At 40.3% G+C, this 23898-nt stretch overlaps 1 protein-coding gene across 4 annotated transcripts in view; it reads right to left on the bottom strand.

Annotated features, from left to right (window-relative positions):
• The window catches only part of UVRAG (UV radiation resistance associated), a 102685-nt gene that overhangs the window by 51451 nt on the left and 27336 nt on the right, over nt 1–23898 (bottom strand). For all 4 annotated transcript variants that reach the window (XM_053971080.1, XM_053971082.1, XM_053971081.1 and 1 more), the window contains 6 exons: nt 17577–17682; nt 15644–15770; nt 14673–14757; nt 14114–14201; nt 13487–13547; nt 11304–11469 (listed from right to left, as the gene is read on the bottom strand). In XM_053971080.1, the coding sequence (XP_053827055.1) occupies nt 11304–11469; nt 13487–13547; nt 14114–14201; nt 14673–14757; nt 15644–15770; nt 17577–17682 (633 nt within the window). The remainder of the gene's footprint in view (nt 1–11303; nt 11470–13486; nt 13548–14113; nt 14202–14672; nt 14758–15643; nt 15771–17576; nt 17683–23898) is intronic.

The raw sequence follows: 23898 nt of genomic DNA, 5'->3' as shown, positions 1-23898 counted from the left end.
AGTTTAAATATTTACTGAAGTTTGAGTTATTTCAGCTTCACCCCATTCTGGGGTCTGCAAGGGGGTAGGCAGGGGAGGAAAGAACTAGTGTTTTCCCTCCAACCTAACCACATCTTGTTTGCTCACTGTAATGGAATGTTGTATTCATAGGAGGAAGCTTGTGTTATTTAAAAGTCCTGGGGCTTCTCTGAACCAGAAGAAATTAAACCCTGAAAATCTTTTAAGTCAGAAGGACCACCACTGTCCAGACAGCTCACTTGATATGACAATTTCTCAGGACACTTCAAATCAAATACTAGGACAAACTGCTCAAGAGCCACAAACACCAAAATATCCAGCATTCCTAACATCTTAGCACTCCACCTGAAAATCAAGACACAAGAAGCTTTGGCTGCACACCTTTACAACCTGTTTCCTTCTCACAGCTCTATCAGCTTCAGAGCAAAGACTGCACAGATCTCCTGCAGAAGACCCAAAATTAAATGAAAAGACAGAAGACAGGACTACAAGCATGCATTTTGCTTGTAATTCCAGATTAAGACATAAATATGAGTTACAAATCACAAGCCAATTCAGACTGGATTACTATATGGTTTTGAGTTCCTACTTAACAGAAAAAGCTACACTTGTAAAACAAATTTCATGACAAAAATACAGACTGCCATGAGGGAAAAGCATATCCCCATTCAAGCTTTATACAACAAATAAATAATTAGTTTACTGAGGAAATAAAACATTAGTTTAATTTTATGAAATGTATTTTCAAAATGCTTTTCTGAACTGTTCATTTTATGATAATAAAAAGTAGAAGCATCTTTCTGTGATAAGTGTAACTGCTGTGACCTTGCTCTTGGGGAATGCACAATAGCTTCAGTATGTACAGACTGTAGAAAGAAAATAAAAGCAAAGATCCAGATTATGAAAGTTCAGGTAGCTCCTGACAGGACAGCCACCACTTTGTACAAGAGGGTATCATTCTATTGCTTCAGCAAATCATTTCAAACACCTCAAAATCACAGCAAAGAATCTATGGAGCCAGTGACACTGATGGTTTTTTTAAGCTGGGCATTTCCATGACATATTTCAGCTTGCATTCAAGGCTTGTACCATACAAGCCATGATGGATGTCACAACATATAGACTATCTGTAAGGACAGAGCAGACAACCTTGCTATCAGAACTTTAAATCTCACTGCCACTGAAGAATCATTTTTATCTAGGAGACACTTTATACTGGTCAAGTCCCTGCTTATTTTAAAAAATGAAGTAATGTTTTGGGGGAAAAAAAAAAATCTCAACAGGAGTATAGTATTCCAATGGGAGTAAATTAAGACTAGTATGTCTTCACAGTAACATTTCTCAGCTGGTCTCACATATCTGGGGTCAGTGGTCTCATATACTGCAGTAAACAAAATCTGCTTTCTCAGACTGGCCAGGAGCATGTTAAAACTTCCAGTTCCCAGAAACACTGTTAACATTATCTAAATTCATTAAACAAGACATGATCTAATTATTTACCTATACACAGCAGTATCTGCTGACTCAATGAAGGCAAAAGTATTGTTTTGCTAATCAAGAATCAAATAAGTCAGTATTCTAGCTAAATATCCTCAAGAATTGTAGAATATAAAAATACAGTTCAAGATAAGTTCATGGCAAAAAGCATTCTTTGAGCAATACAGTTGAACCCTTAACACACACTCAATCTGCCCCAACGAATCAACTTTTCTTTGATAGCGATTAGATTTCTCAAGAAACCATCTCTCTCCATGTAAGTTTGCCAAGATTTCTTCCCAAAGCTGCCATTTCATTACCTCAGCAGAAGTACCAAATATGAGTAAAGATGTGTCAATTGAGTTGGAAAATCTTAATGTCAGTGAAAAGTTATTCTTCACATGCTTGTGTTTTGATTTTTCAGACTGCTTTGTTTGCAAGTGACTTATCTGTTACCAGGCACAGAGCAATAACAACTTTAGTGATGTTGTACTAAGTCTACTGCAGCTGAAATCCTTATTTTCCCATTCTTCCAAATTGGAGTAAGGCCACAATAAGGAGGATCACTCACAGATTATGCTCATTCAACAAGTGGATCACAAATGCTCCAGAATTATCCATAGGCCAGTTCAGCAACACTTTTCTCCACTTATTTGCAAATCCAGCTTGCCACACTTCAAAGAAATTAAAGATAATACATCAAGGAAGATAATTTGGAAGCATTTTTTGAGCAGAACTGGCAAGGAATCCCATATGTTTCCTTTATTCATATTTTATGCTGAAAAGAAATTTTTTACATCAGAACTTCCACTGTCAGTAACTCACTTTCCATGATTTAACACTGCATGAACCACACACAACATACCAGTTTTTCTGAGCAGTGCAAATGAGTAGGTCTAAAATACAACACCAATACACCAAAATAATTGCTTGAGTATGCGCAGATTCAAAATATGCCTTGCCTGATTTACTTACTCTGAAATTTGGTTACCTAAACTAATGAAAAGCACCCCAAACTGGACTAATCCAGTCTGCTGGGGTTTGAGTTCAAAGTTCAGTCAACAAACTGTGGAGATACATCAACATTCCCCACATGTAAAGGTGCTGCAGATCTTGTACATCAACTAAGATAAACTTACTCAATTCTTTGCATCCTTAAGGAATTCAGAACCACCCTGAAGACCCAAGAAGGGCACCTCTGATTCATGCTTTATGCACTCTTCAGTTGCAAGAAGTCTGCACTATCCCAGTGGAGAGTGACCTGTTTTTTTTATTTATACATTTGCCCTTCCCACAAGGCCTACAGCAATGAATTCAAACTGGCCTTCAAAGTATCAGCACCTAGAGAAATCAAACATCAAGACAAAAACTGACTAATCACTGCAATCTTCTGGCATGCTTGAGGTTTTCAATAATGATCAAGCTGAGCTGAATAAAAAGACAAATTTGAGGTGTAACTCCAACTCATAAAAATAGCTTCCAGGAAATTACTTCATGAACAAACCTATCCCTTTTAGCTATATAATTATTTAGCTGTATTTTGATCCTGTTTTCTATGAGGGCCCAGTGTTAAAATAGACAGATGTTTCCCACTTTAATGACAACAAAAGGTATTTAGACAGGACAAGTAACCCATGGCAGCATCCTTAATTTCACTCCCCCTTACATAATTTCATATATCTTTTGGTTGCTGAGGTACATTAAAGTCATAAAACAACTGCAAAGATGTCAGATGCCTCAATGTACATGTCCAAGACTTGCATGGTAGCTGTTTGAATCCTTTGGCCTTTGCTGTCTGTGTTTGTCATGCACAGTGAAAGGAGAAAAAAAAAGTCTTTCTCTAAATTACAAAATGCCAAGGAAATCTTTACAGTTGTTTACTGTTATCTCAGATCAACTAATGTCAAATATTCCTACCAAAAATGCACCAGACTAGATCAGGTTTCTTCCATTACTGTCTGGGTCCTATTTGTTTATCTTTAAATTTTATATATATTTTTGGCCTTTATAACACTAAATACCAACAAGTTCAATATTTAAACATATGACCAAAAAAACAAAAAAGAAAAAAAGCCCTTCCTGGAGATCAGACAACTCTGCAATGTCTTTAAATGCTCCAGCAGCTATGCTTGCAAATGACAATGTTCTTATGTTCTTGCTACCTTTTAAATATAAAACCTTTTTAGGCATTGATACCATTTTCTACCCCTTCATTTTTTTCCGCAACCTGAAGTATGACACTGAGGTGGCAACTTTCTTCCTACTGCTCCTACTAGTCCTCCCTTAACACATTTTGTTGGGAAGAAGGTGTAGCATCCATCAGATTGTATGTATTATTTGATTTCTCTGTACTATTAATACAGAGAAATAATGTTAGTAAAACTATTTCTTGAAAGAGTTTCCAGTTCCAAGTTGCAGTAATCACATATCCTCTGAACAGAGAGAGACATAGCTCTCCCAGGATTTTCCTGGGAAGCTGTGAGAAGCTGTGAGAAAGCTCGGAGAAAGAATTAAAACAATTATTATCTCTCTTTCTGCACATATTGTTTATAGATATAATTTTACAGAGTGTACCACTTAGTTCACCAATAGTGTGAGAAGTTTTTACTCTAAGACCAATCAAATCTTAACTTAGCAAGTCGGATTATAAAAGACATGTGATTCTCCATTAAAGATCTTCTTTTCACCTCCTGAAGACTTGAATCTTTTGTTCCCATTCCTGACTCAATGGAGACACCAAGTTACCTAGCAGGAAAGTAAGAGCTCTCAAAAATCTTTAAGAGACATAGTGGGAGTGATAGCTCAAAAATTCAACATAAATAATTCATCTGAATGTGCATTTCACTTGTCCAAATATACAAAGCATACCAGAAAGGTGATTAAATGTAAAAAACCCTATTTTTCTACTTAGAGGAATATATATATTTCCAAGCTGTTTATACTCAAAAATACTATGACATGAGCAGCAACACCAACACAGGGAATGTTACAATGTATGTCTCACTCCAGCCACAACAATCCTAATATTACCCTAAGCTAGGAGTCATCCTTCATTAAAAATCTGGGAGCAGACTAACAGAAGCATTAAATACAAGGCTTGAGAGACACAGTCTCAGAACATATCAGAAATAGTTTCATCTTAGCATTCTCACTCTGTTGTTCAGCATGTGATGGAAGTGTTAGGTTTCAGTTCTACCAGAACACTGCCAAAGAATTTAGGTGATTTATTCCGCAAGCAAACTTGTTCATCACTGGAGAGAGGAACATATTGCTGTCTAAGTACCTTTAATCTGGGAGTTATATATTCATAGAATCACAGAATCATTAAGGTTCTTAGATCTTTAAGAACATCCCAAACCCAACCACTCACCCAGCACTGCCAAGGCCACCACTATCCCATGTTTCAAGTGCCACATCCACATGGCTTTTAAATCCCTCCAGGGATGTTGACTCCACCACTGTACCAGACTGGACCAGGGCTGGACAACATTTTCAAGGAAAAAATGTTTCCTAATATCCAACCTAAAACTTCTCTGGCACAATTTGAGGCTGTTTCCTCTCATCCTGTCACTTGTTACCTGGGAATAGAAACCCCCTCACCTGGCTCCACCCTCCTGTGGAGTTGTAGAAAGTGAAAAGGTCCCCCCTAAGCCTCCTCTTCTCCAGCCTGAGCTCCACCAACTCTTTCAGTTGGTGCTCCAACTCTTTCTCCTGGAGCTCCAGACCCTTCCCCAACTCCATCCCCATCTCTGGGCATGCTCCAGCTCCTCAATGTCCGTCTTGCTGAGAGACAGTGAGGATTGGAAGTGCCTCACCAGTGCCCAGCACAGGGGGACAGTCACTGCCCTGCCGTATCATTACTGACAGATGCCAGGTGCCATTACTGGTACTGGGAACACTGGGGCTCATGTTCAGCCACAGTTGATCAGCACCCCCAGGGCCCTTCCCAGCTTTCCAGCCACTTTGCCCCAAGCCTGCAGCATTCCATGGAGTTGTGGTGACCCAAGGGTAGGATACAACCCTTGGCCTTGTTGAACCTCATACAACTGGCCTTGTCCCACCAATGTAGCCTGTCCAGATCCTTCTGCAGTTTTCCTGCCCCCTCCAGCAGGTCAACGCTCCTGCCAAACATGGTGTCCTCTGCAAACTGACTCAAACTGCACTCACTGCTTTGAAGTCTCTCAGACTCCAGAACTTTGGAGAATTCTTTCTTCCTATATATTGCATGCACTCTGAAGATGCTGAAAGGGACCACTGAAGAAGTGAGTTAATGAGAAATTTTGTAAAAATCTGATTCTTGCCTTAACATGGTAATTCAAAAAGTCATAAAAGTAGACATCATAGGAGAAAACTTAGAAGCATTTTGGTAGTACCAAAATCAGGTTTTGGAATACAAGAGAGGAACAGTTACTAAGCAGATTACAGACACTAATATCCCTACAATTACAAGGCTGACCATATACTACTACCATATGCTACTGGTAGTCACTCTGTACTTCATTCTAAGTTCAGTACTGTGGCCAGACAAAAGCTAAGTTCTCACCACAGCCTCCTACTTCAAAGTCCCAATGTAACAGTTATTGTAACAGAAAAAAATTGTAAGTTCTCAAGGTCCTCATAGAAGTTACCTGTATCATGCAAGTAAACCAATCTGAAGCAGATGAAGCATTTCCCAGAAGTTACCTAGATTTCTGAAAGCTCTCAAAATATTTAACCAGCTCAAAAGGAGGGCTTAGAAAAGTCAGTAAAGAAACTTGAAAGTATAATAACATCTTTATACAGTATGACTTTAAAAACAAACTTATGTACTTATGAATTTGCTCTTGAGCGAAAATCTCAGCCCCCAACAAACAATTTCTAATAAGGATCTTAGAGAAACCCTGTGTCTTGGCTTAAAGTACAAGTGCCTGCCAAGGAAGGTGGGAACCTTACTGGGATGGAAAACATGAACCCCTTCCCTCCAAATTACTGTAACTTTGAAATTACAGAGCTTTTAGGCAAAGATATGGAAAACGGAATAACAGGGCTTTACTAGTATATATGTGTATAACAAGACAAACAAACAACAACAATGGCAGCAACAATAAACAAAAAACAGAAACGCAACCATAGCCGCCTCTTGGCCATTGAGCACTTTCCCCTTCGGTGTAGTTACGGCCACAGCCAGCAGGGGCGCTGTTGGCTCCCAGCCAGGCAGGGCAGGTGCGATGATTCCCCCGCGGCTGCAGGGGGCTCTGTGATGTGAGCTCAGCTGCCTCTCGCCACATGGTTAATGGCACTTTGGCTGGCGGTAGAGAGAGACAAGGGGTTCCCTTTGCAAACTCACAGAGTGAAGCTAGTCTCAGGGCCACTCCAGATAGCGAAATGGACTGTAGCAGGAACCTCAGAGCAACAGGCTGGAACAGCAGAGGTGAGCACACCCACTGTGGTAAAACAAGTGTAGCAAAAACTCCAAAGCAATGACAGGAGCCATGCGGGTCAGACACCACTTGTGGAGTTGAAGTGTAATGAAAAAGCCCAAAGCACTGGCAGAAGACAACAGGGCAGGTCAGCGGCAGCCAGGCTTTCACAAGCAGCCAGGACACTCTCCCTCCAGGGAGGGGTCAGGGTCCCCTTCTCAGTGAGGCTGGATGTTGAAAAGGTCCCAGTTCAACAGCTGCTCTTGCAAGCAGAGGCTTACTCACAGAAAGGAGAAGCAATGAAGGACAAAAAACTCCACAGTAGCAGTGAATCCCCAGGCAGCAGCAGGCCGGCACCAAACCACAAGTTTCATCTTGAGAGAGAGAATGAGAGCTGAGCCCAGCCCCTAACTCCCAGCCAATTCTCTCAGCATCCCTGCATTTTCCAAGAGAAACCTCCCAGCTAAGAGACAGAAGCAAACAGTGCCCCGTCCCCAGCCCTGGCCACATCTTTTGTTTCTCTTAAGTATCTGTTGTTCCCATCTCTTAGACAACAAATGGGAGAAAAATTTCCTGAGAAAGGAAAAAAAAAAAGAGAAAAAATCCTAACATCCAACATCCTGCAATGAAAAAAAAAAAAAAAAAAAAAAAAGCCAAGTATGTAACTACAAGCCAGTGAATAATGAGGACGCTATGTGTTATAGTAAAGATCAAATATAGGGATTACATCACTGCAATTACTCAACAATTTATGTTGGAGTTTGAAAAGCTGCTAAAGGACAGGTAACTGAAATAAAGAAATTTCATAATGCATGTTAACTGCTGTGCTCAACACAATTAGGAGCAAGGCAGAAACATGATCTATTAGTTTAGAAAGAAAACTGCAATTTAAGACATTTGACATAAAACCTTGGAGTTGGTAGGATTGTTTCTCCAACAGCTGGGAAGAAAAGATCTCCAGCAGGAGCTAATTCTGAAAAAATCTTGCACAACACAGATAAACAGCCCAACAGGGACTCATTTACTTAGCTAAAATCTCTCCTTTTCAGAAATCTGTTGTGAAATCAAGTATTAATTAAGTCACAAGAGTTTGGAAGACTGCAGCATGAAGAACTAAACCTTCTAATCTGTATGAGAGAACAGGAAATTGTAATGAACAGTTTCCACGTGTTCCCCAGAGATGGGGGCAGGGCCTTCTTAGTTCCCATGACAACACTAAAAATACTACTAACTCTAGCTAAGTACCGATATTAAAATGTTAATTAGCTAAGTGCTCTGTTTGTTTTCTCTAAACTACCTGGAGATAACTGGCCTCCCACCCCCCCACGCTGCCATTTTGGGAGTAACATGCAAATAAAAAAAACCTTAAGATCATGGGAGTATTTTTAGGAAATACAGACACCCCTAAATCAAAAACTAAACAAAGTAGAGGGGTCTAGACAAATGCCCTAGCTGAGGAAGAGGGAAACACATCCCCTGATTGACTTTTACCTGTCACCATCACCTAAAAAAGAACAGACTAGGTTAGGCTATGAGAAGCAGGGAGACAGGCATAGAGAGAGTCCTGGTGCTGCCACCAGGAAAGGAGCAGGGACAGCTGTTGTTGTGGACTTCAGCAACAGACTCTACATGCCATGCCTCCTCATCCTCTGATGGTGTGGCACACATCACTGGTGTGCCACAAGGGAAGAAGAAGGGACAGCTGCTGCTCTGGACTCCAGTGACAGACTCTGCACACCTCCTTCCTTTCAGCCACCTGGGAAAAGCTGCAACTGCTTGCCCCACCCACGCTGACATTCTGGGACTAATATGCAAATAAAAACCCTTGGGACCATGGGAGAATTTTTTAGGGGATAAAGACACCCATAAATAAAGAACTAAACTCAGTAGAGGGGGCTAGACAAATGCCCTAGCTGAGGAAGAGGGAAACACGTCCCCTGATCAACTTTTGCCCGTCACCATCACCTACGAAAGACTAGACTAGAGTAGGCTGTGGGAAGCAAAGACGAAGAGATGGAATTTCCTGGTGTTGCCACAAGGAAAGGAGAAGGAGACAGCTGTTCTGGACTTCAGCAACAGACTCTGCACGCCTCATCACCCTTCGGCTAACAGTGTGCCACAAGGAAAAGAGAGGGGACAGCTGCTGCTCTGGACTTCAGTGAGACTCTGCATGCCTCCTTCCCTTTCGGCTACAACAGTGGGGGTGAGCTCCATGTTGAGCCCCCTGCCCAGCTGATCTTTTTAATAAAGAGCTGAACATTAATAAAGGCATTAGCCCTGTTCATTTCAGAAACTGAATTAATCTTTCCACACCCACACACAAGGAGCTCTACTACTCAGAAATTTGTTTTCAAGATACAAATGTTCTAGTTTGCAACCCTTCTCAAAATGATGTACAGGAAGAAGTATGATCATCTGCTTCAAGAACTACACTGAAGCAAAACAGTTCAATGTTCTACTAAGGTACCCAGAAGTGTGTTTGGACAAGTTATTAAAATAGTATTGTTATGTGTAATTTGGATAATTCGTGCGTATAAAAAAGATATGTATATAATATATTATGCTGATGAGAAATATTCTTATAAAGATTTTAAGCAAGTGGGCCAGAGTCAAGAGATTGCTTCACACTGTGTCGAAACCACAGCTGACAAGAGGGAGGAGAACCTCATTTGCAAACGAATGAACATAGCCGGCCTGGAGGATAGGTTGTTCCCCAAGGTGATCCAAGGAACTCCCAAGCAATGAATCGGATTCCACTAACTCAATCATGGATGTACCTTCTCCGGGACATGAGAAACCACATGAATATGTGGGATTCTGAAAGGAAGAAAAGGAACTCTGCCTCAGGCAGAATAAACTGTATAAAAACTGCTCAGACGAGAAGGTCGGTGTGAAACATAGGGGACCCTATGCTGTAGAGTTCAGACCTGACCTTTTTATTTGATTGTAGCTATCTCGGACCGAATCTCGGTCACAAAATAAAAATCTGTTTTTATTAATTATTAAATTCTGCTTGATTAATTTTTACCCATAACAATATCAAAATTACTTTGCAAGACATAATTATATAGTTGTGTTTTATGGTGTCCCTGCAGGAAGACAAGTTTAAATCTCAAGGCAAATTACCTTGCCTGTCCTGCCAAAAATCACTAATCTTCAAAGAGAAATCAGGCACTTTCAAGCATCAAAATTCTGTCAACTAGGCACAATAAAACCCTTGCATCTTTATTTGGATTATGAGGAATTAGTGTTAAAATGTTGTAATACTTTGACTGCATATTTCCAAAGAGAAGAATTTGTTTTTTTCACAGCTTCCTGTCAGTAGAGTCAGCTACTTTCCTCAAGTTCATTTCCCCTGTCATTTCCTTTGCTCCTTTTTCAAACTTTTGTGGAAAACTGAAGTTATTGATGCTGCAAGCCTGACTGCAGCCATCCATACACACATACAGGGTCGCAGAATCCCTGAGTTGTAAGGGACTTCAAGCTCATCTCATTCCCACCACCTGCCAGGGCAGGGACATCTTCCACTAGACCAGGTTGCTCCAAGCCCCATCCAACCTGGCCTTGAAAACTTCCAGGGATGGGTACTCTGTAAAGTCTCTGGGCAAACTTTGCCAGTGCCCAGAATCAGAACAGAGCAGTTGGCCTCCCACCAATGGTCAGTGCTGCACTGTTCCTGGCAGTTCAGTGGCTTCAGGCTACAAAGGGAACCTTAACCAGTAATTGCCACTAATTTCCTGTTAGAGCACACAGGTGCCAAGACAGTGGGAAAATAATTTAAGTTCCAAAATGCAGAAGACATTCAGAGAGTGATTTTAAAGACAGCAAGACAGTTTTCTAGAAGGAAAACAGTAACAGTGTAAGCTACGTGTTCAAAGACAATGATTACAGAACAAATTAAAAGCTCTATATTAAATATTCAGTTGATTTATAGTAGGTAGTAGGTTACTGTGCTTTTTTAATTGATTTAAAAACTGTGTTAAAACAAAGCTATTTGTTTTCTCCCATTTATCAACCACTATTCCGGCACTGGCAGCAGCTCCCCAGTGAAATTACACCTGCTATCTGCAGTTTATTCCCATAGCCAGTAGCAAAACATAAAAGGCAAGTTTTCCAAACAGAAACCAAAATTCATGAAACACTATTTAAGCTTTTCTAGCATTACTGGATGCTAAATCAAAGCCATATATGTGCCAACAGACCCGGAATAACAAAGATGAGTTACTCTATTGTATCCCAAAATTCCAACAAGTTTGGAACTCAACGACTATTCCACAGTTGCTGAAAGCAGTAACAATAACTTCAAATTCCTTATCACCTCAGACTGCCCAAAACTGTTTAAGATGGGGTTTTTTGGTGTTGATTTGTTGTTTTGAAGACAGTAGATCAGTGTATTTACAATATACTCACTCTCGCTCTTTCTCCGTCAGCTTGTCATTTATATTATCTTTGATTGTAGACCGGGAGCCCTTGTGAATTATAGGATACCTGAGTGGCACTTGTAAGAAGAAGGATATCATGGAAACTAGATGAGCGGTATAGCCCAGGGCAACAGCAATGCTTCCATCATCTTTTGCTGTCAATGACAAAAAGATTCTATTATTAACTGTATCCATTGAATCCTAATATTCATCTTTATCGCTCAGAGAACATAAATTACTGTAGCTCTCAGAAGTCAGAACTCAAAGACAGAAGGAGACTTGGTGTCATTTTGGAGAGCTTTACAAGTGTTTGCACTTCACTGTGTTGTGTTTGCCTGTTGTGATGCAGCACAGAAATCTGGTGATGGCTTGTTCTTCTGCAAATTTTACTTTCAAAGCTACACTGCCAGGATGGGAGAGGGTGAAGGAGAAATGGGAAAAGTGAAACAAAATTCACAAGACAAAACTCAAGTATTAAGATTTCTGTGTTTCTCTAGATGGAGTTGACACGTATGAGTGGGATCAGGAGAAAGCTGCATTCCTCCTCAACTTTATTCACAAGTGAGATCAGCTGGAGAGACACTGACCCCAAGCTATGAACTCTGTTCTCTGCCAATAGCTGGAAAAACTTAGATTAACCCATTGTTTTAAAGTATCATTTTCAATTTCACATTTAAAGTTTCAACCTTAAAGCTTCACCTGCCAGGAATACACATAGATCTTGCAAATGAAAGTACATCTTTTAGCCATATAAAGGCTTTTCCTTTCTCTTTTCTCTATTTTAATTCTTTTTAAGAGACACAGACAGCACAATAGTCATCCCTACTGATGCACCCATGAAACCAGCTAAACAGAGGACCTTCAACAAAGCTTATAGTGATATTCAACAACCATACTGAGCTCTATCAGAGACTGTCATGATGTATATATTTAAGTTACACCCCTGTCAAAATGGATTTTGTAAAAAAGGTTCAAAATTTGCAGCAAAACTGCCTTTTTAGGGATTTTTTTTGACGCCTAGTTTTTTTAAAAGATAGTATCTACTGAGTCTTAGATAAGATCCATGCCAGACACCTGGGTTTCAAATTTAACTGCCTATTTCACTAAATTGAATGCTTGGTACTTCTTCCTCACAGTACAATTCTTCTGAAGACTTGGATAAAGAATTAGTCCTTCTTTTGCAATTAATTAATACCACCAAACTGAAATACAGGACAGAAGATGGCACACCACTCATTCCTCAGGAGTTAGCAAACTGAGTTCATTACCATGTTTAGTGCAATCAGGGAAACAAAGCAAAATCTGTCCTACTGACAAATTGATTTGTTTTAAAGATTATTCCTCCAATATTCGAGCATCCAATATAAATATTATTAGTACAAGTTAATTACTATGTGGTGGCTTTAAGGAGTCAGACAATTGATGGAGGTTTTTGCCTAAGAAACCAGAGTGAACAGGTACTGGGGACAAGAAATCCTCAAGGAGATTTTCATGAATTTCCAGTTCATGTCAAACATTTGTAGATGAATGCATGCAGTTACCTGTACAACTGTTAATACAGGCATACAGGTATATGATATATTTGCTTCTAGAATAGGATGAAGGTTGACAGTTGAAGTAGAAGGTCACTTGTAAAGTACTCCATACTGTCAGAGATGTTCAAAGTCTTTTTTTGCAAGGTATTTATTTGGCAAGTTCACCAGCAACTACAGCAAACCAAATGGGGATTCATGCCTGTTGCCCCACTGAGATTTATGGACTAAAAGCAGCCCAAACGGAATTCCAGGTCAGACACAAATATTTTCCAGAATCACTGGCACTTCGGGGAATGGCACAGTCCTTACCACTGGCTCAGAGCAGGTTGCACTCAGGGCTGTGTGTCCAGCTGGGTTCTGAGCATACCCAAGAATGGAGATTTCGCTGCCTCTCTGGGTAACCTGTTCCAGTGTTTCAATATGCAGTCTTAGAACACAGAGGTACTTTACTAAGAGTCAAAAGGAACCTCCTTTGCTTTAGCTAGGAAGTACCAACAAATAATTTGTCAAGTTTTTTCTAGCCTATATAATTCTGGTCAAAGACTTGGACCCCAAGCTATTGCTACCACTTTTCTTAATTTTACAAAGTTTAGAAGCAGTGTTAACTGTAGCAACTACATTAAGAATATGCAGCTACCTTGAAAGTCTTCAGAATTAGGAAGCTTGACTCCACAAACAAAGTAATCCTTTTGGTTGTTCTGTAAATTTAACATCAACAGCGGAAAGTGAGCATAATACAATAACATCCAGAACACCAAAACCTGCATAAAACATGACAACAAAGCTAACAAACAATAAAATAAAAGTAAAAAACCTAAATATTCAACTAAACTTAGAGTGACTGACACAGTATTTTAATCCATATCTCACATAGTTCAGAAAATAAATGCAACTTTTTTAAAGAGTGAAGAGATTTACATTAATTCATTATACAAAAGATTTTGAAGCTCAACATTTTAACATGTTTCTGTGCACTCACCTAGCCTACTGTCAGGGCTACTTTATGCAATTGTAGACAAAATGGAAAACATCGATTAAATTATAGTTATTCTATTTTCATAGAGGACACTGTGTAAGAGGTACTGGTGTAAGTTCCCTCCCTGTAAAGTCTGTAATCTAAAGACCAAATGTGAGAAAAAGCTGAAATAAACAGAATGAGTAAAGAGCAGATTCTGTCACAAGTAAAGCTTAATATTTGTTTGCAGTGTAATAAACAGGAACTCCTTTTCACATTGAGCAGATTGTCAGGAAGTTGAAAACATACCAAATCAATAGGGTAGATGTAGGATAGCTCCGACAGCAACTGCTTGTATCGAATAGTCTGCTGGGCATTTATCTTCAAAAACTGTTCTCTTTGGGGAAAGAGATTTCAAAACTATTATTTTCTTCAAAAGCTCCAAATAAAGGTATCGAGCTGTCATATCCCTTCTGCAGCTTTCCAATTATCACCTCCTATCCTCCAAAAAGTTAGGTAAATCCACCCAAAAAAAAAAAACAGCACACAAAGCTAATTTTTGTTTTCAGGCATACCATACATTATAGACATATTTTGACTACAAGAATCAGGTATTACAAAGCTGTGTTACACTAAAACACACCTGAAATTCCTATCAGAGTTTTCACATACAACCAAGCATTAGTCTTCTCTTCTAGACTTGCCACTGGTAATCACTTTAGATATCTATGAATTGTAGCAGGGATGTCTTAACAGAAGTTTTAGGGCAACATGACGAAGAATCTGGTGCTAGAAGTTCAATTTTCAATGGCTTGCTCTCAAGCTTATCTTTTATTTCCAGTTACAGAACAAACATAGGTCCTTTTACCTCTTAGCAGTGCATTCCTTTCTTAATTCATATAGAGATTCATTATGCTCTTCAAGTTTCTGGTATTCAGTCCCAAATACATTTTCTAAGCAACATGAGGAATCAGGAAAAAAAATAGTATAAATATTTTCTTAGTAATCCAATGTTTTAAAAGTAGATACTGACAAAATGTTGGCAATAATTCTCCACTTATTCTTACCCTCCCATTTTCCATATTATGCTCCCAAACTAGAGAAAGTCATACAGCAGGAGGAACACCTGTCTTCATGCACTACACACCATTAATCAGCCAAATACATCCCATCAGATTTCATCTTCCTTTAATACCTATTCCTCTCACAACCACCCAGTGCATTAATCCAATTACAGGGTCTCAATACTTGCATAGCCAGAATAAAGTACATGGTAAAAACCATCCTTCTTAGTAGTAACTAATTACTTTAGACTCAACTAAGTACTGAAAACAAAAAATCCTGCAAGAAAATCAAGAATGTGTATAGTTTGGTCTTGGTGAGCTCTGAAGAGGCAGTGATACAGCATTTCACTATAGGAGACTTGCCTGGTAAAGGATGATACCAAGATGACTGAGTATTTCATCTGTCACTTACATATTAAAATATTAAGAGGAATTTTTGTCTTCTAATACTTAAAACTGAATCCAAATCACAGGTACAGCAACTTCCCTCGTGACATGAAGTCCCTTTATGACGGCAATGTTTACTGTACTATACTGCAGTTCTTCTGATGTTCTCATAAAATGTCAATTAAACACAGATTTAAGATTGCTTTGGAGAGGTGTCATAGTAAGAAGTTATTTAGAGACAAGATACCAGAAACTGCTGTCTAAAACATCTGGCTGCAAATTTAAGAAAAAGAAAAAACACAAGCACATTACAGCCAGACAATGAGAACAGAAAAGAAACCAGCATTTTCATTCTGCTCATAAACTAGGTTAAGGTTTCTACACTTACCTCTATCAAGCAAAGTACTTTTTTGCTTATGCAACAAGGCTACTTCTTGACCAAGGGCCTTCTTCTGTCGCTCCAGTTCATTACGTAGCACCAGGATCTTCAACTGTAAACATTCACTCTCCTTTTTCTATGGGAAGAAATACAGATTAAAAAAAAAAAAAAAAGCTTCTCTGCACAGAAGCAGTTCCATAAAAAGGTGGTAGGAGAGAATGAAAAAACAGGACAAGACTAGCACCAGCCTAAGAATGGAGTTCATAGATTACCACAGGAAACAGATTCCCAAACACTAATAATTTTGCTGCTCTGGAAGGAAAGCAATGCAACTTGTGACACTGTGTGTCACAGTGCTTACTCCTCCTGTGGGATGCATCTCTCTTGAGCCCAGACCAAAAATTAAGAATGGTGCTTCACCAGGACATAAAAACTGACAGCACAGCACTAGCAGAAGGATAAGCATTCATTCCCTGGCAAAGGGCTCACCAGCAAGAGGGAAGGTGAGCAGTAAGAAGTCCATACAAAGTGAAGGTAGGAGCTGGAAAAAAGCTGGAGATATTCAAGCTGCCCTATTAGATTCAATTCCCAGCTTCAGGACAATGACAATAAGAGGATACAAAGAAAAAGCTGAGTGTTCAGCCTAGAGACAAGAAAAGGCTCCAGGGAGACCTTAGAGCCCCAGTTGTCCAAGAGAGCCAGAGAGGGAGTTTGACAAGGGTCTGAAATGACAGGACAAGGGGAAATGGCTTCCCACTGCCAGAGAGTAGTGTTAGATGTTGGGAATGAAACTCTTGGCTGTGAGGGTGAGGAGGCCCTGGCACAGGTTGCCCACAGAAACTGTGGCTGCCCCATGCCTGGAAGTGTTCAAGGCCAGGTTGGACAGGGCTTGGAACAGCCTAGTCTAATGGAAGGTATATGCCAGCCTATGGCAGGGGTTTGGAACTTGATGAGCTTTAAGGTCCCTTCCAACCAAAAACACATTAGTATTGTATGATATAGTTTTGCCCTCAGATATTTAAAAATTAAAAGCCTTTGCAAGGAGGGACAAGCATATCCATAAGCGAAAAGGTAATGGTTAAAATGCAAGATACCAGAAGGCAAAGAAGCTCTGGGTTGGAATGACTCACAAGAGATTTTATATTGCCCCTTATGGAAGGTGACTTCTTCACCTCTTCACCTACAATGTAACCCCTGTAATTACAGTGGATAAACAAGCTCCCTGACTGACTCTAGAATTTTGTCAAATCCTTGAACCAGTTTGACACTTTTGGAGCTTAGCTGAGTACTCTCAACTCAGAATCTGCTTTATAGCAATAAATAACTTCACACTGCAAATGTGTCCTTTACAAGGCACCAGACACATACCACTGCGTACCAACATAATGAAGTCACCACAAACCACTCCTGTTCTGTCAACTCCTCTTTGAACCAAAATCAGCTTTCCTGGGCAGCAAGCAGAAACTAATGTCAGCAGACTTCTCTGGGGAGGGGAGGAGAGCAAGCAAAACCAAATTTCAAAAGCCATTGTAAGATCTAGTACAATTTCTGTTTAAAATGAATACATCACTTGAGTGACAGCATTTGCATGAATTCTGTTCATCTAAAGGGAGTCAGGGTGCAAGAAGATACAGCCAATAGACTCACCTCACTCTAAATCCACCACAGGTTCCTGACAAGTTTCATATAAATCATTAGCAGTTTGGTTTTCCTGAAGACCTCTATAGTGCACTGTGCAATGTTTACGTTTTGATAGCATGATTGTACAAAATAAAGGTAAAAATAGGATAACAGATTTATCAATCCGAGTAACTCACACAACTCAAACTGATGGTATTAGAAAGATTCCAAGTTCAAGTGTTAAAAAAAAAGCTTACAGTCAAGACATCAGTCAGACGCTTCAGCAAGCCCATAAAATAAGGTTTTAATAAATCAAACATACCAGTTCATTCCTTGTAGATGTACATCTCAGCTTTTCTTCAATCTCCCTTCCTATTTTCTGAACAGTTACCTGAGTCTGTTTAATTGCACACTGAGCTCTGTGGAGCCTGCAAGGAGAAAAGTTATAGCTGTGATAAAGGTTTCCTACATGTGGAAACACCTCAAAACCAGCAACAAGAATGCATATTCAGGCTGTCAGCTTCCATTTCAAAATAGCAAATGAGGAAGCATAAGGAGGGCAGGGTTAGATGGGACATTGGGCAGGAATCGCTTCCTGTGAGAGTAGTGAGGCCCTGGCACAGGTTGCCCAGAGAAGCGGTGGCTGACCCATCCTTGGAAGTGTTCAAAGTCAGGCTGGACAGGGCTTGGAGCAGCCTAGTCTAGTACAAGGTGCCCCTGCCCATGGCAGGGGGTTGGAACTGCATGAGCGTTAAGGTCCCACAACTCCAAACCATTTTGTGATAACTTGCACAGTTTATGAAGAAAACTACCAAGTCTTTAAATTCAATTAAGTATCAAAATCTCCTCTTCAATTTTTCAATTCAACAGATACTGACCAGGCTGCAGGTGAGAGAGCAGGTAATTACAGGTACCTCACTTAAGTTAAATCACCATTAACATGAAAATAGATACACACAACCATTGTTAACACAGGCCAGCTTTAGAAAAAGTGCAAGTATCCTTTAGCTAACACACAGCTACCCAGCCAAGAACATGAAACATTCTTCACTATCTCCCACTATGCTGTGGGTGCTTCTCTAGCTAAAACATAGGCTTCTTAATTGAATCACATTTGAAAACATTAGAAGATTATGATGATGCATTACTGATTGTTAGCCCTAGCTTCAGGGTGAAGAGAGAAAACCAATTATTTGCCATATTTACTGGAAAAAAAAAAAGCAGAGGAAAAAGATGGCAAAAACAGGTCCAAGAGAAACATTAACATCTTCCTAAAATTAACACAGAGTAGAAATTATTGTATTTAGTAGAAAAAGAGGAGTTGTACATGGAAACAAACAGTGCTAGTAATATTAATAAAGAAGGTCTTGTGATTTAGAACTTTTACATGTTACAGTTCTAAATGAATACACTTAAGTCACCGATGCCTTTAGTTCCTTCACACTGTTGTTTCTCCTAAACACCGGTAATAGCATAATTTCAAGCAAAAATGTAAGTAATTTCTTTGGTTTCTCTTGAGTTTCTCAAACTGCCCATAGCACCAACAGCTGCAGAGCTGGTCGGGGGCCATCCCATATGAAGAAACACTGCTCTGCTGGCTGCTGAGGGAGTGGGAGGGGGCTAAGACTGCTAAGACCAACAGTCCTGCATCACCCAAGGGCTTGGTCTAAACACACCTAATGAAGAACTGAGACCTCCTGGAAACCCTGATCCTACTGGGAACTACTTCTTACACCTCCCACCTTTGTGAATGCATCCTGAGGCTGCTGGCTACAGAACATGTGGTTACACAGGTCAAAGCCAAGGTTTGCTGACCATCCTGAACATCACTCGGAACTCTGCTGTCATGTCATCCACTTCCACACTTTCCAACTTGTTTTTTTCCAAAAGTCGGGAATGTTTTCCTTCTACATATAAGAAAGCCTTACCCAAGCCTTACTCTTTTTGGTAAAGAGTAATAACTGAATGACATTTCCCCTTCTTCTTTATGTGGTTGAACACTGGAAGAACATTCTTGATTTAGTCCATTAGGTGATCACAAGACAGTCTTACAAGTTTTCACAACACTCCATTTAGGCAGCAAAACCTCCTGGAAAGTGTTCTACTCATTGAAAGAGTATTTATATAATGGAGAAATTATTAGAAAGGTCATTTGCTGTGTGAGTTCCTCACAGTGATTTGACCAATACTCATTAACAACCCACAAGTTGTGTAACTTGTGTAACAGTAACTAAGTTCTCCTATGCATACTCAAAGGATAAGGAACAAACATCTACAGAGACTGACTTCTCAAAACAATACATATAGTCAAATACTTGTTCAACTGGGTGAATCGTTATCTAAATATAAATTTCTAACATATAAAAACTGCAATACAAAATAATTCAGCAATAAAATCTGGTTTTAATAAATTTTTTTTTTAAACCAAGCATCATCCACTCATTCCTTGCACAGTTAAACTTTGCTGCCTTGATGCCAAATAGGACCATATACTTTGCAAGACAGAAAAATTACTGATATTGGTTGACTCAACTCCAGTACATCCACTGTTGTTCTAAGAACTTTAAAATGTTAACATGACCACATGCAAAGTTAAATCTTACAAGATTAAAATTTTAGGAACTTCAAGTCGCAACAGCAGCAGCCATCAACAGATTTTTTTTTTCTCAGCCAAAAAAAGCCCCCACGTGGAAATCTTTGGTCATCCAACAAGGGGAATACAAACCGAGCTATTAAGAGTGCCAACCATGGAAATTTTGTGTATAACGTCAGCAGAAGCAGACCTTGGTGGAAGCAATTATGATTACACAATGGAGATCAGCAAGCTGAGGCCATAAATCTAGATTAAAATGTATACAGAATAAACAGAAACTTCAACCCTAACTGACCACATCTTGTTTCCATTTCTAGGCTAAATGCAGGTCCAATGCTACAGCTTAGTCAGCACAAGCTGTGTTTTGAGCACCATCCTACTTGGTTTAGTAACTGTCAACAGTAAGCTAACTGATTATATCACCTACATGCAATCAGCTAACATGGGATTCTTCCTACATTGCCCAAGACTTCATTTTTTAAAGTACTTTATTAAAATTAGCACTTCCATAGCACTTTAAAAGCTAATTGAGGACTTGAAGAGGCTACTGGCCTGCTACCAAATTTCCTCCAGCAACTGGGAAAGCCAAGCCAGTTATAGCAGAAACTCCAGCCTTTTTAAAGGGATAGCTTAGCCAACAGTGTTGCCACTCAGTGTCTGCAACAGCTCACAGCCACTGTCAGCCACAAGCAGAGCAACTGGAACATGATGACTGACAGATTTACTGCTGTTGCTTGGGGCCCTGAGAGCTGCTCTGAAATTGTCCAACATCAGGCCAGTTCCATGCTGCTGCCTGGGAAAGAACCTGAAAACAAAGCAGACATTTAAATTCTTGAGCATCCTGACTGACTGAAGGTGGAGATCCACAAGGCTGCTGTTCTACTTCCTATAGCACCAGCTTTCTGAGATGGGGGAGATTAAGAAGACACAAAACACTCTCCCTTCCTTTGACAGTTTAGAAAACAGTTGGATACATTAAAAGTGCAATCCATATATTATAAGCTAAGACCAACACAAGCTGCATCCCTACTTGGTCTACAAAGCACCAGCACATAAAATTTCAATGTCTCTCCTCTATACTTTCTAGATCCACGTTCCTGAAATACAGGCTATTTGGGTTATTTTCTCAAGGCTTTTCAAGTCTTACATCTAATTGCTTTCCCCAACAATTACGGCCCCCCTTTCCTCCCCCTCAAAAAAAGCCCAAAACCCACCTTTTACCTTGGTTGTAAGATTTGAAACTATTCTAGCATACAGTGTTCCACCAATCAATCCAATTTGGGTACTGGGTTGGACTGGGACAGGGGGAAAAAGTGGTTAGCAAGTTTTGGACTTCATCACTACAGGATTTCTTTGACATAATGTTCTTGCCTTGTGTAATGAACAAAGTTCCTGGGAACATCGGCAGGGCCTTCTTAGTTCCCATGGCAACACCAGAACAGCTGCTGGCTCTAGCTAATTACTTATTTGAAATGTTAATTAGCTAATTGTTCTGTTTGTTTTCTCTAAACTACCTGGAGATGACCTGCTTCCCCCACCCACGCTGACATTCTGGGACTAATATGCAAATAAAAACCCTTGGGACCATGGGAGAATTTTTTAGGGGATAAAGACACCCATAAATAAAGAACTAAACTCAGTAGAGGGGGCTAGACAAATGCCCTAACTGAGGAAGAGGGAAACACGTCCCCTGATCAACTTTTGCCCGTCACCATCACCTACAAAAGACTAGACTAGAGTAGGCTGTGGGAAGCAAAGACGAAGAGATGGAATTTCCTGGTGTTGCCACAAGGAAAGGAGAAGGGGACAGCTGTTTTGGACTTCAGCAACAGACTCTGCACGCCTCATCACCCTTCGGCTAACAGTGTGCCACAAGGAAAAGAGAGGGGACAGCTGCTGCTCTGGACTTCAGTGAGACTCTGCATGCCTCCTTCCCTTTCGGCTACCTGGGAAAGCTACAACAGCGGGGGTGAGCTCCATGTTGGGCCCCCTGCCCGCTGATCTTTTTAATAAAGAGCTGAACATTAATAAAGACATTAGCCCTGTTCATTTCACCTTGTTTGGAATATCAATCAGTTTTCCTTACTTCCCAGGACTGAACAGTGAAGTGGTCCAACATAACTTGACTTTACAACTTTGGAATGTGCTGTAACAACACATTCTCTTTCTTTAAGCCTGCAGTAAGTTTGAATGTTCAGCTGGAGCACTTTCCTTTTCAATATACTGCAGTATCCTACTTTTTCTTGGTCATGCATTAGTCCAGTGACTTAGTAATTTGTGTAGTAAGTTCATTTCTGGCTGCAATCTCTTAAAAAGCTGAAAGCTGGAGTGTAGTGAGAGTTGTGCCTATTAAGTGTCTTGGTTTGAAAGACAGGGATCTGTCAAAGAAGGCGGAACTTCCCCTGAAATAGAAAAATTACCTCCTTCCTTCCAAATTATTATAACCTGGAAATTAAGGGGCTTTCAGGCAAAGATATGGGAAAAGGAATAAAAGGGCTTTACTAGTATGCATAAGTACAACAGGACAAACAAACAACAACAATGGCAATAACAACAAACAAAACTAGAAACCCAGTAAAAACAGCCTTCTCTTGGCTGTCAAGCACTTTCCCCTTTGCTGTAGTTACGCTCATAGCCGGCAGGGGCACTGGTGGCTCCCAGCCAGGTAGGGCAGGTGCGATTATTCCCCCCACGCCTGCAGAGGGCGCTGTGGTACGAGATCTGTTGCATCTACCTCCCATGGTAATGGGGGGTGGGCTGGATGGCAAAAGTAGGCCGCAGCAGAAACCTGGGAGCAGCAGCTCGGATGGCAGAGGCAGGCACACCTCCCCCCCCTTCCCCCACATACCCCTCCTAACTTCACCCCGGGGTGGCAAACAATATGTAACAGAAAACTCCACGGCCTTAGCAGGAGCCGCAGCGGTCGGGTGGACTTGGGATGCTGAGTCTAGCAAAAAAGCCTGAGGCAGCGGCAGAAAGTGGGGCCAGGCTGCAGCATGCTGCCAGGGGGACACGCCCTCCAGGAGTGAGGAGGGCTCGCGGGTTTTCCCCCGACGCACCCAAACAGATGATGTAGGTCCTTTCCAGTCAGATCAGGTGTTAATAAGGTCCCAGTTAAATGGCTGCTCTAATGAGCAAAGGCTCACCCACAGTAGAAGACCCAGTGAGAAAACAAAGGCTCTGCAGTGGCAGCAAATCCTCCGGGCAGCAACTGCAGACTGGTTGTCCCTCCTCTAATCCTGAGAGCAAGAGAACAACAAGAGCCCAGCCTAGCCCCTCACCCCCCACCGTGAAAATCTGTCGGTATCTCTGCCCTTCCCAAGAGAATGCACCTCAGCTACAATAGTGCAGCCAGCTGCACTCCTCCCCCTCGGCTACATATTTTGTCTCTTTTAAGTACTGGTCATTATTGTCTCTTAGCAACAGATGGGACGAAATACCATGAGAGAAAGAAACAAAAGGAAAAATCTTAACCCCTAACATTAATGCAACATATGCTTGTATTTACATTGTTGAAACAGTCTCAGCTTTATCAGAAAATTGATACATGATTTTGCAGTTCTATCATCCACTCCCAATATTTTCTATCAGACACAGCTGGATTTTTCATGTACAGAACTTTAAGCCATAAATACGTCAATTAATTATAGTCGCATACTACAGCTCCTTCTCATAAGAGAAATAAATGCCTCTGGTCATATTTGCCAGAACAACCTTAGTTCACAGCAAGACTAAATTTAAACTGAGAATTACTACATGGGATTTAGAAAAGAGAATGGAACATTTCTGGCAAAAAGTGACATGTAGGGTCCTGGAAGTAAAGTACCCAAATCTATTATTAAAAAAACAACAACAACAAAAAAAAAAAACCCAACAACAAAAAAAAAAAAAAAAAAAACCAACCAAAAAAAAAAACCCCAAAAAAAAAAAACCCCAAAAAAACCAGCAACAACAACAACAAAAAAAAAACCAAAAAAAAAACCCCAAACAAAAAAAACCCACCAAAACAAAACCAAAAACAAATTAAAGACTTTCCTATTAAATTCAGAAA

This window comes from Vidua macroura, chromosome 2 (genome assembly GCF_024509145.1).
Source record: "Vidua macroura isolate BioBank_ID:100142 chromosome 2, ASM2450914v1, whole genome shotgun sequence".
Lineage (NCBI taxonomy): Eukaryota > Metazoa > Chordata > Aves > Passeriformes > Viduidae > Vidua > Vidua macroura.
Note: the sequence above shows the minus strand (reverse complement) of the source record. Positions and strands in the feature narration are given on the sequence as shown.